The sequence below is a fragment of the Anolis sagrei genome, chromosome 1 (assembly GCF_037176765.1).
Source record: "Anolis sagrei isolate rAnoSag1 chromosome 1, rAnoSag1.mat, whole genome shotgun sequence".
NCBI lineage: Eukaryota > Metazoa > Chordata > Lepidosauria > Squamata > Dactyloidae > Anolis > Anolis sagrei.
This window is the reverse complement of record NC_090021.1, coordinates 39,978,438-39,992,295: the sequence shown is the minus strand read 5'-3', so window position 1 is coordinate 39,992,295 and position 13,858 is coordinate 39,978,438. Positions and strand designations below refer to the sequence as shown.

Sequence of the window (13,858 nt, the reverse complement as noted above, 5' to 3'; positions counted from 1 at the left end):
CCTGATGTCCTTCAGATGTGTTGCACTACAGTTCTCAGAATTCCCCATCAATAAATTACAATCAAGTGCACAGAAAATGTGGCAAAAGGTTAATCCACATTAGGTATCAAATTTCCAATTAATTTCCAATTAATGCCTTTAGACAAATCTGATGCAAGTTCATTTGGACCACTGCCTATAAAACCTCTGTTAACAGAACTAAATTTGTGAATGCAGCCTAATCCAGGGCAACTGTGGATATTGAGTATAATCAAAAGGGACAAATGCAAAAATAAATTACTCTTAAAGGCACCACAAGATTCGAGGCTGGACAAAGTTATAGCTCTGGAGTCATTCCAAGAACATGGGTGACTTATGTTTTCAGTGTTTGTTTGGAAAGGGGATAAATAAGCAACCAACAGCATAAGAGATAGCAGCACACACCTTTTTTAAAAGCCTTGAAATTTGGATACATTTAATAACTTGAACCCTGTGCAGCTTATTATCCAACTAACACAAATAAATCCCTCTCCCTCTCTTTCTCTCTGGGCACTATTCTGATTGTCGCTTTTCAGAAATGATATGGCAGAGCTGGAATGCTTTCAAAATACATCAACCACAACAGGAAATTGGAATACTTCCAGTATGACGAAAGTGAATAATGTTTGGGATTTTTTTAGTTTAGAAAAATGATGAGTAAGTGGGTACCCACAAAGGCTAATGCAATTATGTTAACGATTAATGATATGCCCCCCTCAAAAGATTTATAGTTCACTAAGAGACATTAAGCAAATAATATGATTTGTTTTTTTAAAAAATCTTTTCCAGAGATCCAGAGTTATGACATGCCAAAACTCTACAGGTTCCAGAAAGGGCTTAGCAAAAGCTGTACCCTGCAAATGCTATCAATTCCAACCCTTTAATAAAATGTATCAATTTAATGATTTTTGTGTAATTTGTATCTTTCCTATACTGTATTAATTCTTTATAAAGAATGTATAAACTTTTTTCTAAATATATGTATCAAAATGAAACTTGAAGGCCGCCACCTGTCTGTTGCCCTATTTGCATAATACCTTCAGAAAGGGGATCGTGGTCAAAATCCCTCCAGCCATTTCCCAAACCAGATAACTATCAGATCCATTGTGTATGCATGTAGATAGATGATCTTTTACAATGAAATTAGCTTAGGACGTTTAACTTGAGGGTGAGAATCTGCTGCTCCCATGGAAGAGGGGGCTTAGGAGATGTGTATTCATTAATTTCCTATGTTGGCAGCCAAGTCCTTGATTGTCTCCGGTGGAAGTTTTTTGTTTTGTTTTTAATTCACTCTGTTATGTGCTGAACCTCATATGCACACGTGCAAATCTGCTTATATTTATGTTAACATATTTGTATATGTGTGTAATTGCATATATGGTCCAGTGCATAATGGAGTGATTTTTAAAAGATGCCCCCCACCCACCCTCCATTCAAAGGAAGTCTGTGGGGACAGTGGGGGACTTAATCCTGGGACTAACAGGTCTGTGTGTGGACCTGCAGTTAGATCCAAGGATTTTTAACTTCCATTTATAACCCGCATTTTTGTGCTGTCTGGAAGTGTCCTCAGTGTAGCCAATAACCTACTTCCCAGCATCCCTGTAATAATAAGAAAGAAAGAGTATAGCCTACTTACTGGCAAGAATGACCATGTCCATTCCCCAAAATATGCTCATGATCCAGCCAACCATCACAATCGCTGTGAGGATCTGAATCAGAGCGGCTGCAATATTCAACCAAAACACACAGCAGACGTGCCTGTCGGGAAGGTCAGTCCGGGCTCCGCACAGCACTGTGAAAGCCGAGACAAATGTCCCTGTGGAAAAGAAGAGTAAAGGGTCCTCAGAAGAATGCAGAGACTCATATGCATGTCACACAAAGCCCGGGCCTGCAAATGCAAAGAAAAAGGAGATTCCACGTCCACCACCAGGAACCATCTCAGACTAAAGAAATCAGACATACAATTCTTTTGAAAAACATGAATATACAATAAGCAACCCATTTGTGCTTTTTAAAAAAAAACTTTTGTAGATGCTTTCAACCTATTTTAAAAGATTAGAAGACATTTTCAATTTCTTACCATTTGAATTGTTTTCATCCGATATATTTATTTTAAAAAACAGACAAAGCACCAATATTTTCAGGGTCTGGGGATGATCCTACAGAGAATCAGTCAGAGTGAGCATCATGCACTAGCAGTCTGTGGTGGAATGGGTTAGGAAACATTAGGCTCCTAAGAAGTTAGGAAAGTTTATAAATATACGTCATCGTCCAGGAACTAAAATATCAGGAAACACTCTTTAAGTAATCACCTTCCTTTTTAAAAAAAATCAAGTCTATTGCATGTTCAAATGAAATTGCTTTCTAATATTTCTCAAAATACTCCCTGCTTCTTTTCTGCCGCCTTTATTTCCAACTCCCACCTTCCTCCAAAACCTCTCCAAGTTAAAGAAGAGATTCTGAAGTACAACAAGAGAGTGGGTGGTAACTGCTGAGACCGTAGAAATCAGCTCTGTATTGAAGTTGGGGGGTGGCGGGGGGGGGGGGGGAGAGACTAGAGAATCTTTTTTTCAGTGGGAGCATTTCTCTGTATCCGTTATCTCCCTGGGATTTATCACTATCAAAGTGTGGAATAAGAAGTGGTCCATTTTGCAAGTGTTACTTTCGGGTCTACTGCAACAAGTATTTTATGAAGCAAGTAGACATGTCTTCATTATTATTATTTATTATTTATTTATTTCGAGGTTTTATATACCGACCCTCTCACCTTCAAAGAGGGATTCGGACCGGTTCACAACATGTGTTAACATACAAAAAATATACAATAACAACACAATGCCACTTCATAACACGATTAAAATATCAGCACTATACATGAAAAACATTATCATCACAGTTAAAAGAGCCAAATCATCCGACACCATCACAATCCCTTTCATCATCCTCCTTTCATGTGGGCAAAGAATTAAATCAGTTGTCAAATGCCACGTTCCACAACCAGGTCTTTGTTAGTTTCCTGAACGTCATGAGGGAGGGGGCAGTTCTGATCTCTAATGGCAGGGAGTTCCAAAGTCGAGGGGCCACCATCGAGAAGGCCCTGTCCCTCGTCCCCACCAGCCGTGCTTGTGCAGGCGGTGGGACTGAGAGCAGGGCCCCTCCAGATGATCTTAATGGTCTTCATGGTTCGTAGGGGAGAATACGTTCGGAAAAGTAAACAGGGCCGGAGTCATTTAGGGCTTTATAGGTTAACACCAGCACTTTGAATTGTGCTTGGAAGCTAATCGGCAGCCAGTGGAGTTCGAGTAACAGTGGAGTGGTGTGCTCCCTGTACCCAGCCCCCGTTAGTAATCTGGCTGCCGCGCGTTGTACTTGCTGCAGCTTCCGAGCAGTCTTCAGAGGCAACCCCACATAGAGAGCGTTGCAGTAATCTAAGCGGAATGTAACCAAAGCGTGTACTACCGTGGCCAAGTCAGCCTTCCCAAGTTACGGACGCAGTTGGCGCACAAGTTTTAATTGTGCGAATGCTCCCCTGGCCACCGCTGAAACCTGGGGTTCCAGGCTCAGCGATGAATCCAGGAGAACTCCCAGACTGCGTACCTGTGTTTTTAGGGGGAGTGTGACCCTGTCCAGCACAGGCTGTAACCCTGTACCCTGTTCGGTCTTACGACATAACAGTAGTTCTCAACCCTCCTAATGCCATGACCACTTAATACAGTTCCTCATGTACAGTTCCTCATGTTGTGGTGAATCATAATGTAAATATCTGATATGCAGGATGTTTTTTCATTCACTCGACCAAATTTGGCACAAATACCTAATACACCAAAATTTGAATACTTGTGGGGTTGGCGGTGGGGTGGGGTGGTGGTGGTGGATTTTGTCATTTGTGAATTGTAGTTGCTAGGATTTATAGTTAACCTACAATCAAAGATCATTCTGAACTCCACCAAAGATGGAATTGAACCAAACTTGGCACACAGAACTCCCATGACCGAAAGAAAATACTGGAAGGGTTTGGTGGACATTGACCTTAAGTTTTGGAGTTGTAGGTCACCTACATCCAGAGAGCACTGTAGACTCAAACAATGACGGATCTAGACCAAACTTGACACGAATACTGAATATGCCCAAATGTGAACACTAGTTCAGGGAAAATAGATCTTGACATTTGGAAGCATAGTTGCTGGGATTTATAGTTCACCTACAATAAAAGAGCATTCTGAACCCCACGAATGACAGAATTAGGCCAAACTTCCCACACAGAACCCCCATGACCAACAGAAAATACTGTGTTTTTTTATGGTCTTTGGTGACTCTTCTGACCCCCCCTCATGACCCCCCAGGGGTCCTGAGCCCCAGGTTTAGTAATGCTGCCATGTAACAATTGTATCTTTATTGTGTTGTACAGTTTGGAAACTTCTCTTCTGTGATTCATGTTCATTTTCTTATGAAGCACAGGAGATGTTGGAATCATCATGCTCTTGCCCCTCTCCCAGGCAAGTCCCAGGGTAGTTCATCACAATAAAGAACACATTTCAATAGTAAAATTAGACACACATACCATACAGCATATCTATATATGCCAAAGGGGCAACATGCAATTTATGTACTGTGTGTACACAACATGGATAGCATCTAGTTTTGAAATCATCTTTATACAATTAACAATTTTGATCTGTTCACTCTTCATTATTTAACACCCTTCCAACCCAAGGCTTGCTTAGCTTTGGCTGTCATGCATAAGCAGCATGTGCAGTCATCAGATTTACACTAATTCCACTGTCAGAAAGCATAAATTTATACCATTAATAGCTATTAGGTAAAAGACAGCCTACAAGCACGAGCTGTGGAGTAAATGTCTAAAAATACTGTGCCTTTTTTTTAAAGCCAAGCTCTTGAATCTTATCCTTATTTAGATTTTTATTTTACTCTGCATTTCATATAATTTATATAAACTCAAAGTACCCATTTTGAAGTCATGGGGGGGGGGCATGATTTAAATACTCCTCTTCTCAGTGAAACGTTTTTCAGAGCAGCTTACAATGGTTAGACACAGCAACGGTAAATACATAAATAAATGCAGCAGAGTTGTGAAGTAATTTTTTTTTTTAAGGAACAAAGATGCGAAGTAAGAAAGATGACTCGCTCTGGTAGTTCCTTGCTATCATCCCACTAGAATACTGTAGGACATCAAGGAGACAGAAAGCAGAAATTTTACAAGTATTTACTTAAAGATATAATATGTCATCATGAGAAAACAATTCTGTAACATTTTGCAGGGCTTCACCTAAATGTTATCCCCAAAAGATTACTAATTTAAGTTGTGCCGAACTTCCCACGCAGAACCCCCATGACCAACAGAAAATACTGTGTTTTCCGATGGTCTTTGATGACCCCTCTGGCACCCCCCTCCCGACCCCCAGGTTGAGAACCTGGATCTGCCCTGTTTAGTAACTGGATGGAAGACTGTAAAGCAGTGGCTTCCAAACCTTTTTTTGACCAGGGACCATTTGGACCAAGCACCACTTGGACCAGGGACCACTTTGACTAGGACAACTTTCCAACATTAGTACCAAAAGGATTATGAATCAATTTTCAGTCAACTTTAGATTCGGTTTGGTGTGTTGATTCAGAAAATTGCATTGGATAGACCACATCAGCTCTAGTTTCTGATACAGAACATATGCCATGGTCAGTGACAGGGAAGGAGTGGCAGATGGTGCGAAAGGAATGGAAATTAAAAGAAAATAAAAGTAAAAGTAAATAAATAAAGAGGAAGTAGGCTCACAGACCAGTTTTTTTTTCCCGCAACTCAATGGTGGTCCACGGCCCACAGGTTAAGAACCACTGCGGTAAAAAATATCAGGTAGTATAGACTATATTTCAGAAAAAATCTAGTAAAACCGTAACTGAGTATTCTTTGCTTAAGAAAACCCAGTGAAAGTCATGAGATCATCATATGTTGGTAGGTGACTTGAAAATGCACACACACAGAGCTCACAATAAATAAGTGCTATTGTACTAATAAAATGACTGAAATATCCAGGCATGTGCATTTGTATTAGTGAATAAAGCAGACAGGGTGCTTCTTTGTAAGGAAATCTATGCATACTTAAGTAGTTGAATCAAGAGCCGACTTGAATATCTAGACAAAAGCAGCTGTGCCATTAAGAGAACATCACCAAAATGCCACTTCTAGCAGCATTGCCTTTTGGGGAAAAAATCAGTAATACCAGGTAGTGGTGTTGCTATGTGCATCACACACCCAAATATTGAGAGAGGTTCTGAGGTCAGTACTTACTGGAATTAGTTCTTTACAGAAGGAGGGATAATGGGAGATCTATGACATTTTGTAATATTTGAGTTTCTTACAGGAATCCTGTCATCATCAAATAAATCCAGCACTCTTGGGTTGAGTTGTCAGAGAAGTGTACTATTAAAGATGCCGTCAGCTTTTCGGGGCTTAGAAGCAGCCTTTCCTCTTCAAATGGAAGATTGTATCTGTCTATCTATCTATCTATCTATCTATCTATCATCTATCTATCTATCTATCTATCTATCTATCTATCTATCAGAGCACAGGACTCCCAAAATCTGTATGGTCATGTTAGCTAGGAGATTCTAGGCATTGTAATAAAAGCTTTTCTCCACATTATGCCCGCCTTATATCGCCTTTAGTTAGGGGAAGGAAAGAAGCATAGGCTGGGTTTCCATTTATCTGTAAACCCCTTTCCCAACCATGGCCAGTGACCATGAAGGAACTTCTAGCCATCTTGGTTCTATTAATTCTTTTATTCACAGTTAGGTTTAAGTTTAAATTCAGCAATTGCTATACTAATCTACCCACACAGCTGAAAGATTATTGCATTTTCCAGCTGCAGATGACTTAATATTAAATTTTCTATGGAACGCATTCATTTAAATAATCCTTATAGATGATTTGCACATATTAAAACTGTGCTTTCTAAATCTATTCATTGTTATAATAAACTATTACTTTATTTAAGGACCAATTGAAGCAGAGTAGAAAACACAGGAGCCCGCAAATGCTTTAGGACTACAATTTCTAACATTCCTTACCATTGGCCAAGATGGCTAAGGTTGTTGGGAGATGCAGCTCAATTTCACCTTGGAAGGTCACCCAATTTCCACCCTAATTAAAGCTTTGAAAGTAATGAGCAATCTGTAACATTGTTTAAAATATTCCTAACAGACTAGACATTAACCAAACCAATATAGCAAGAAGGAAAGAGTATGGAAATGATACTGAAGCTTAGAAGCAAAAACTCTCTGACCCAGAAAAACCTGTGATATGTTCCCCATAGGGTTGTCATACACTAGAAACATTTATGCTCCATTTTGTGACATTTCAGTGTGGGCAGACTGCTAATACCCCACAACACTCCTTCAGTGATCATTAGTGGATTAAAGATTGCATTAAAAGAAGTATGAGGCCACACTTCCTTTGAAGAAAGTGTGCTGGTCCCCTCTGAGAGTAGTGGTTCAAAGAGGATGGGACATTTTCCTTTTAGAGGTACTCCTGGTCAGTCGTAAGGCCGAACAGGGCATAGGGTTACAGCCTGTGTTGGATGGGGTCGCACTCCCCCTGAAGACACAGGTTCGCAGCTTGGGTGTGATCCTGAATTCATCGCTGAGCCTGGAACCCCAGGTTTCGGCGGTGACCAGGGGAGCATTTGCACAGCTAAAGCTTGTGCGCCAGCTGCACCCGTACCTTGGGAAGTCTGACTTGGCCACGGTAGTCCACACTCTGGTTACATCCCGTTTAGACTACTGCAACACTCTCTACGTGGGGTTGCCTTTGAAGACGGCTCGGAAGCTTCAACTAGTCCAACGCTCGGCAGCTGTGATTCTAACAGGAGCAGCGGGCAGGGAACATACAACCCCCCTGCTGCGCCAACTCCACTGGCTACTGATAAAACAGTTGTTTCAGCTCTAAACTACTATGTATAACAGACTGGATGGTGATCAAAAAACTGAAACATGATACACCAAAAAACCCAGGGTTGCTCCCAATCATCTGAAAGGCAGATTAGGAATACTGATCCAGCCTGCGTTGTATGAGGCCACACTTCCTTTAAAGATAGAGTTCCACAGAGTGGCTGCGTTTGCCGTGGGCAATTTGCATTTGACTAGTTGCATCCATTCCTGGAGGCATCTGATCTGACTACATCTCATGTAGATAACTGTTAACATGTGCCACAGGTGGTTGCCTCTGCAGAATGTGCAGGTTCACATTATTTAAAGGACTGTGTTCTGCTGTATGAACCTGTAGGGGTTTCAATATCTTCAGGGGATGCATATTCTCCACCTCATAAAGGTACATCTGGTGAATACATGAGAACAGTGGTTGCTCCTAGGCTTTGGGACTCCCTTCTTGGGGAAGCTGAACTGGTAGCAAACAAAGATGTTTTTGTACTGACATAACTTTTGGGACTAACTGCTCATAGCTTATTTATTTATTTATTTATTGTGCCATCAGCAACCATTGTATTACAATTCTAACAGAGCAAAACAAACACAGAGATTAAAAAGAAAAAAGAAAGAAAGAAAGAAAGAAAGAAAGAAAGAAAGAAAGAAAGAAAACCACACAGATTTTGCAAATTTGGTATTTGGTTAAATGTCCTTTGACCAGTATCTGGCCACTTGGAGTGCCTCTGGGGTTGCCGCAAGAAGGTCCTCCATCGTGCATGTGGCAGGGCTCAGGGTGCATTGCAGCAGGTGGTCAGTGGTTTGTTCTTCTCCGCACTTGCATGCCGAGGATTCCACCCTGTAGCCCCATTTCTTAAGATTGGCTCTGCATCTCGTGGTGCCAGAGCGCAATCTGTTCAGCGCCTTCCAAGTCGCCCAGTCTTCTGAGTGCCCAGGGGGGAGTCTCTCATCTGGTATCACCCATGAATTGAGGTTCTGGGTTTGGGCCTGCCACTTTTGGACTCTCGCTTGCTGGGGTGTTCCAGCGAGTGTCTCTGTAGATCAAAGAAAACTATGTCTTGATTTAAGTCGTTGACGTGCTGGCTGATACCCAAACATAGCTTATTAACATAGCTTATAAATAATGTGCTATATTGACTGTATTTTATTTTTAAATAGGTAAGCTTTTGCACTGATTTTAATACTGTTAATATTTTAATTATATTTTAACTTTTGTAGATTTTAGCAATGTAAACTTTCATCTGTTTTAACCTTTGTTGCCTTCTCAGAACTAGGAAACATATACAAAAGGAAATAATAATGCAGCCTTTTCAGAGTGCCCAACAAATGTATTGCCTTGCATTTCCAACCCTGGCCATGCCAGCTAAGGAGGATCGATGTCATCCAGCACATCTGGAGAGAGTCTATGTTGGGGAGGGCTGCCAAAAGCAACAGCTGTTCATTCCTTGGGCAAAGAAAAAAGCAGTTGCTGTCCCTGTTGTCGCTCTGGGTACTAATTAACAACTATACTACTTTGCAAATGAAGAAATTATACCTCTGAGAAGAGTAAAGAGGTCAATGAAATGCAAAATGAGACACCTAATTACCAACACAGAGCTAGAGTTCCTGTGTGATTCAAGTACTGGCAGTCCGCCAGTTCTCTGCGTCTTGGACCCAATATTATGGTTCCCACTTGATTCCATCTTTGGTTACATTGCTGCTCCAAATGTTCATGCCCAGACTTCCTCTATACACACCAAGTTCAGATGACTAAGAGCAAATGCAAACACTATTTCAATGAGCTCATTCACAAAAATAAATGTTTGGGAGAATAGGAAATTTCCTCCCTAAATTGGAAGAGAGGAAAAGTGATCTTCTCTAAGTATCATCATCTGACATTATCCTGTTCAAATAATTTCGCTCTGCTACAGTAGAAATTATTTTCCTGGAACTTGGAAAAGTTAACTTTTACAGGCTGCACTTCCCAGAATCTCCCAGCCAATGTGCCCAGTGGGATTGTGGGATTTGTAGACCAAACCAATAACTTTGATGAGCTCTGCATCCTTGTGCAGGTTGAAATATATGCAATCCAGATCCAAAGAGCATGCTACTGAACACTAATATAACGCTGAATGTCTGTCTTGACAACACTGTATGTTTTAAAAAATTAGTTTCATCCCAATTTTAATTCCAATATTATCCAATGTGATACAACTGGACAACAATTCTTGGCATTTTCAAAAGTAAAAATATGAATAAAGCAAATGCTTTTAGAAACAGTCTCAAGGGAGAAGGTAGTATGCATTCAAAAACCTGGGCTAATTTTTAGTCTTTTCAAGGATATGAATACAAAAACTTCACTTTGAAAGCCTTTAAAATATTCACTCAGAAGGATGTATGTAGGTAAGTTTGTACATACATGCACATACACTTATACCAATTTTACCAAGTGAGTTACAACAGTATGAACATCTTTAAACTGCTAGAGACTGACATAAAAAATAACAAGGTGTGTTTTCTTTGAAACAATATTAATAAAAAGCCGATCCATACAATCAGAGCAATGACAATAATAGATCACAGGAAGCCCCTGATGGCACAATGGGTTAAACCCTTGTCCTGGCAGCGGTTCAAATCTGGGGAGTGGGGTGAGCATCTGTTTGTCAGCTCCAGCTTCTAATGCAGGGACATGAGAGAAGCCTCCCATAGGATGGTAAAACATCCGGGAATCCCCTGGGCAACATCCTTGCAGACGGGGAATTCTCTCACACCAGAAGTGACTTGCAGTTTCTCAAGTCACTCCTGATATGAAAAAAGTAGATAACAGGACACAGTAATCTTGATATTTTACTGTGTGAAGAGAATGCAGACAACCAGAAATTTGGAGAGGAAGAAATGAAACAAAGTAAAAAAAATACCTGAGCAGATGTGATAGATTCCAGGTGCTCCTGCAGAAATAACTTTCCAGCGTTTTGTTTAGTATAAATCGAGATGTTTTTCTTAAAACATGAGCAGTCAAAAGTAAACAAGTAAAGGAATCCTGTACTGATGTCTGACCTACTGTCTCCTCCAGCATGAGCTTACCTGAATAGTTTTAGAAAGTGTGATTGAAATACTGAAAGCAAATAAAGAAAAACATGAGAACTTGTGGCATTTCAACTTCAACTGAAATCTATGCCATTTCAAAATCAGCCTTCAGTACGAAGCTATTCTGAACTCCAGCCAAAATTCAGCAACTCCTCCACCCATGCTTATAAGAACAATTCAACAAGACAAACAGAATCAGTCAAGAACGTCCAAACATTACAGCTCAAAAGTATCCTTCCTTACAACTATTTGGAGTTGTGTGCTATCTGTTATAACCATTATAATTCATGCTGCATAACCTTCACACAAAATGTCAAAACTGGAATGCCGACATTATTGATTCCTAACTTAACCTCCTTTCTCCATAATAATAACTCATTCCAATGTAGAAAACTACACATGGCAGTGATAAGAGTTACAGTCCAACACAGCTGAACAATCTCTGTTTAGGAGATAATGCTTTACTGCAGTGGTTCACAACCTTTTTTGATCAGCGACCACTTTGACCAGTGACTTCTCTCCAACATTAGTACCAAAAGGGTTACAAATCAGTTTTTGGTCAACTTTAGTATAGTAAGTAAGTAAAGTTTATTACGGTCGATGACCAGATCACAACATGGGGACCCAGTCCCGTACATTCAAATCAAACCCAAGGGGTTATACACTTCAAACTTAATGGTCAACTTTGATTTGGTTTGGTTATTTGGGGTGCTGATTCAGAAAATTGCATTGGACAGACCACATCAGCTCTAGGTTTCTGATACAGAACATATGCCATCCAGTAGTCACCATCTGCTCGCCCACAGAAAACCATATTTAATAATCTAGAGCTTATGTCTCCCCTCTCGACATCCCTGTTGTATTGGCACTATAAGAGGGTTTCACGAGACCTGTTGCTCTCATTGCTGCATGGTTTTGAGGCAACAGTGTAGTAATAGTCAGGCCGCGGACAATATTTTCATTCTTGTGGACCACTGGTGGTCTATGGACCACAGGTTGGGAACCACTGCTTTACTGCAATGAATACAGGCCATATTCAAATGTACTTTTAAATAGTGGTTGGCACTGCAGCACTTCACAGAGATGACACTTGGGCTTATATGCTTCCAATTCCCTTTCCAAGTGGCTGTTAAAAGCTCCTAAGTACATAATATTTCTTTAGTAGATATTTAGAGAAATTTCCGCCAAAGTCAGGATTGGATTTTTTTCCCCAAAGTTGTCAGAAAATCTTTTTTAGGTGTACTTAAGTTGGTATTTCAGTGTTCTAGTTGTGTTTTTTTTTTTATCGGAAAGCTCTTTGTATTTTGAGGATTTAAAAGAACCTTTCGTTTGAGATATGCTGCAATTCCACTTCGCAGAAGTAACACAAACCCCAAAAGCAAGTAAGACCAAGAACTGGCAATCTACTAATTTCGGGAGTTCTAAATCAAAATGTGTCATTTGGAGTATTCTGCTTGTTATGAAATTAAAAAGGAAAAACATGGGTGAAACAGAAAGGAACAAAGGGATGAGTTCTCACATTCTTTAGCATTTCCTGTTACTAAGAATAAAGTATTAATAAACCAAGTTCTTTCCCTACAGCCATCAGTCCTGCCAGCAGAAATTATTAAATCCACTATGAATTTATGATAGCAGCTCATTTTTCTAAACATGTTTCTATCTCTGTTTGTGTATGAGAGCAATTCCTCTTCAACAATCCCTCTCTCAGGATGAAAACATCTAAACATCTCTTTCATGAAACTAACAGCCCAGATGACATGTTATGGGAAATACCCCATCTTAGCCATCAAATCCCAAAATTTCTGACTTACTGAAACTCATTCCTGCCTATCTCTGTTCTTCTCATATAAGCTTTAATATGATTGATTTGAATCCTGGGGTGTGAATCCAGTCTTCAAGAGTCCCAAAGAGACCCTCTTTCCCACAAAACTATCACTTCCCAAGATTTTGTATGTGGCCCCTTATGACTTAGTTATAATTAATACTAAATTATGTTGACCTTTCTGATCCTATCCCCTTTTGATTTGGTCTTGCTTATCACTTTAATAAAAGCTAGAGTGGTGTGGAAGTTGGCGTTTTGAATTAGGATCTCAGAAGACAAGGGTCTGGACCTACACTCAGCCACAGAAACCCACTGGTGGACTTTTGCCACAGAACACTTTCATCTTTAGAGAAACACGATAGGAAATCTCATCTGAAATAATAATGTCAACAAAACCAATAATAGGACCATCAAAGTCAGAGTTGGCCTGAAGTCACATAACAAGAGCACCATAACGACATGGATCAACCCCCGAGAATCATATTTAGGGGCAGTCAGGTAGACCATGCAGCAAAATAAAATAAAACCCACAAAAAGTGAGATCTTTTTAGCCAACTAAAATGAAAAAAAGATCTAAAAAAAATCTTACCGGAATTAAGTCAATCTTTGCAAATAAATTCCATTCTTGGGCCAAAAAAGTTTCTTTTCTTTGCTCTATGATCATGGGTGTGCACATATGCATGCACACCTTACATGCACTAGTAGGCTCCAGCTCAAGGACAGATCTCAATTTTAAAGCAGGCTTTTTAAAGCAAGCAAACAAATTGATGTGTATATTATGGAGTTAAAATTCAAAACTCAAGCAGTATGTTTTCATCTAACCCAGCAAAGTGTCTCATGGTTCCTTGAAGGCTACCGATTTTACTATGCCATTTCATTTACCCGGGCTTTGCTCAGAGTCACACTAAGTCTGAAACTACTTGAAAGCACACAACAACAACAATAACAACAACAATAACAACAACAACAACAACAACAATCCTATCTCATCAGCCAAAAGCA

General features: G+C 40.0%; 1 protein-coding gene across 1 annotated transcript in view; it reads right to left on the bottom strand.

Annotated features, from left to right (window-relative positions):
* STUM (stum, mechanosensory transduction mediator homolog) overlaps positions 1-13,858 on the bottom strand; it is a 46,586-nt gene that overhangs the window by 3,073 nt on the left and 29,655 nt on the right. Inside the window, exon 2 of the mRNA XM_060754168.2 lies at positions 1,655-1,834. Within this exon, the coding sequence (XP_060610151.2) occupies positions 1,655-1,834 (180 nt within the window). The remainder of the gene's footprint in view (positions 1-1,654; positions 1,835-13,858) is intronic.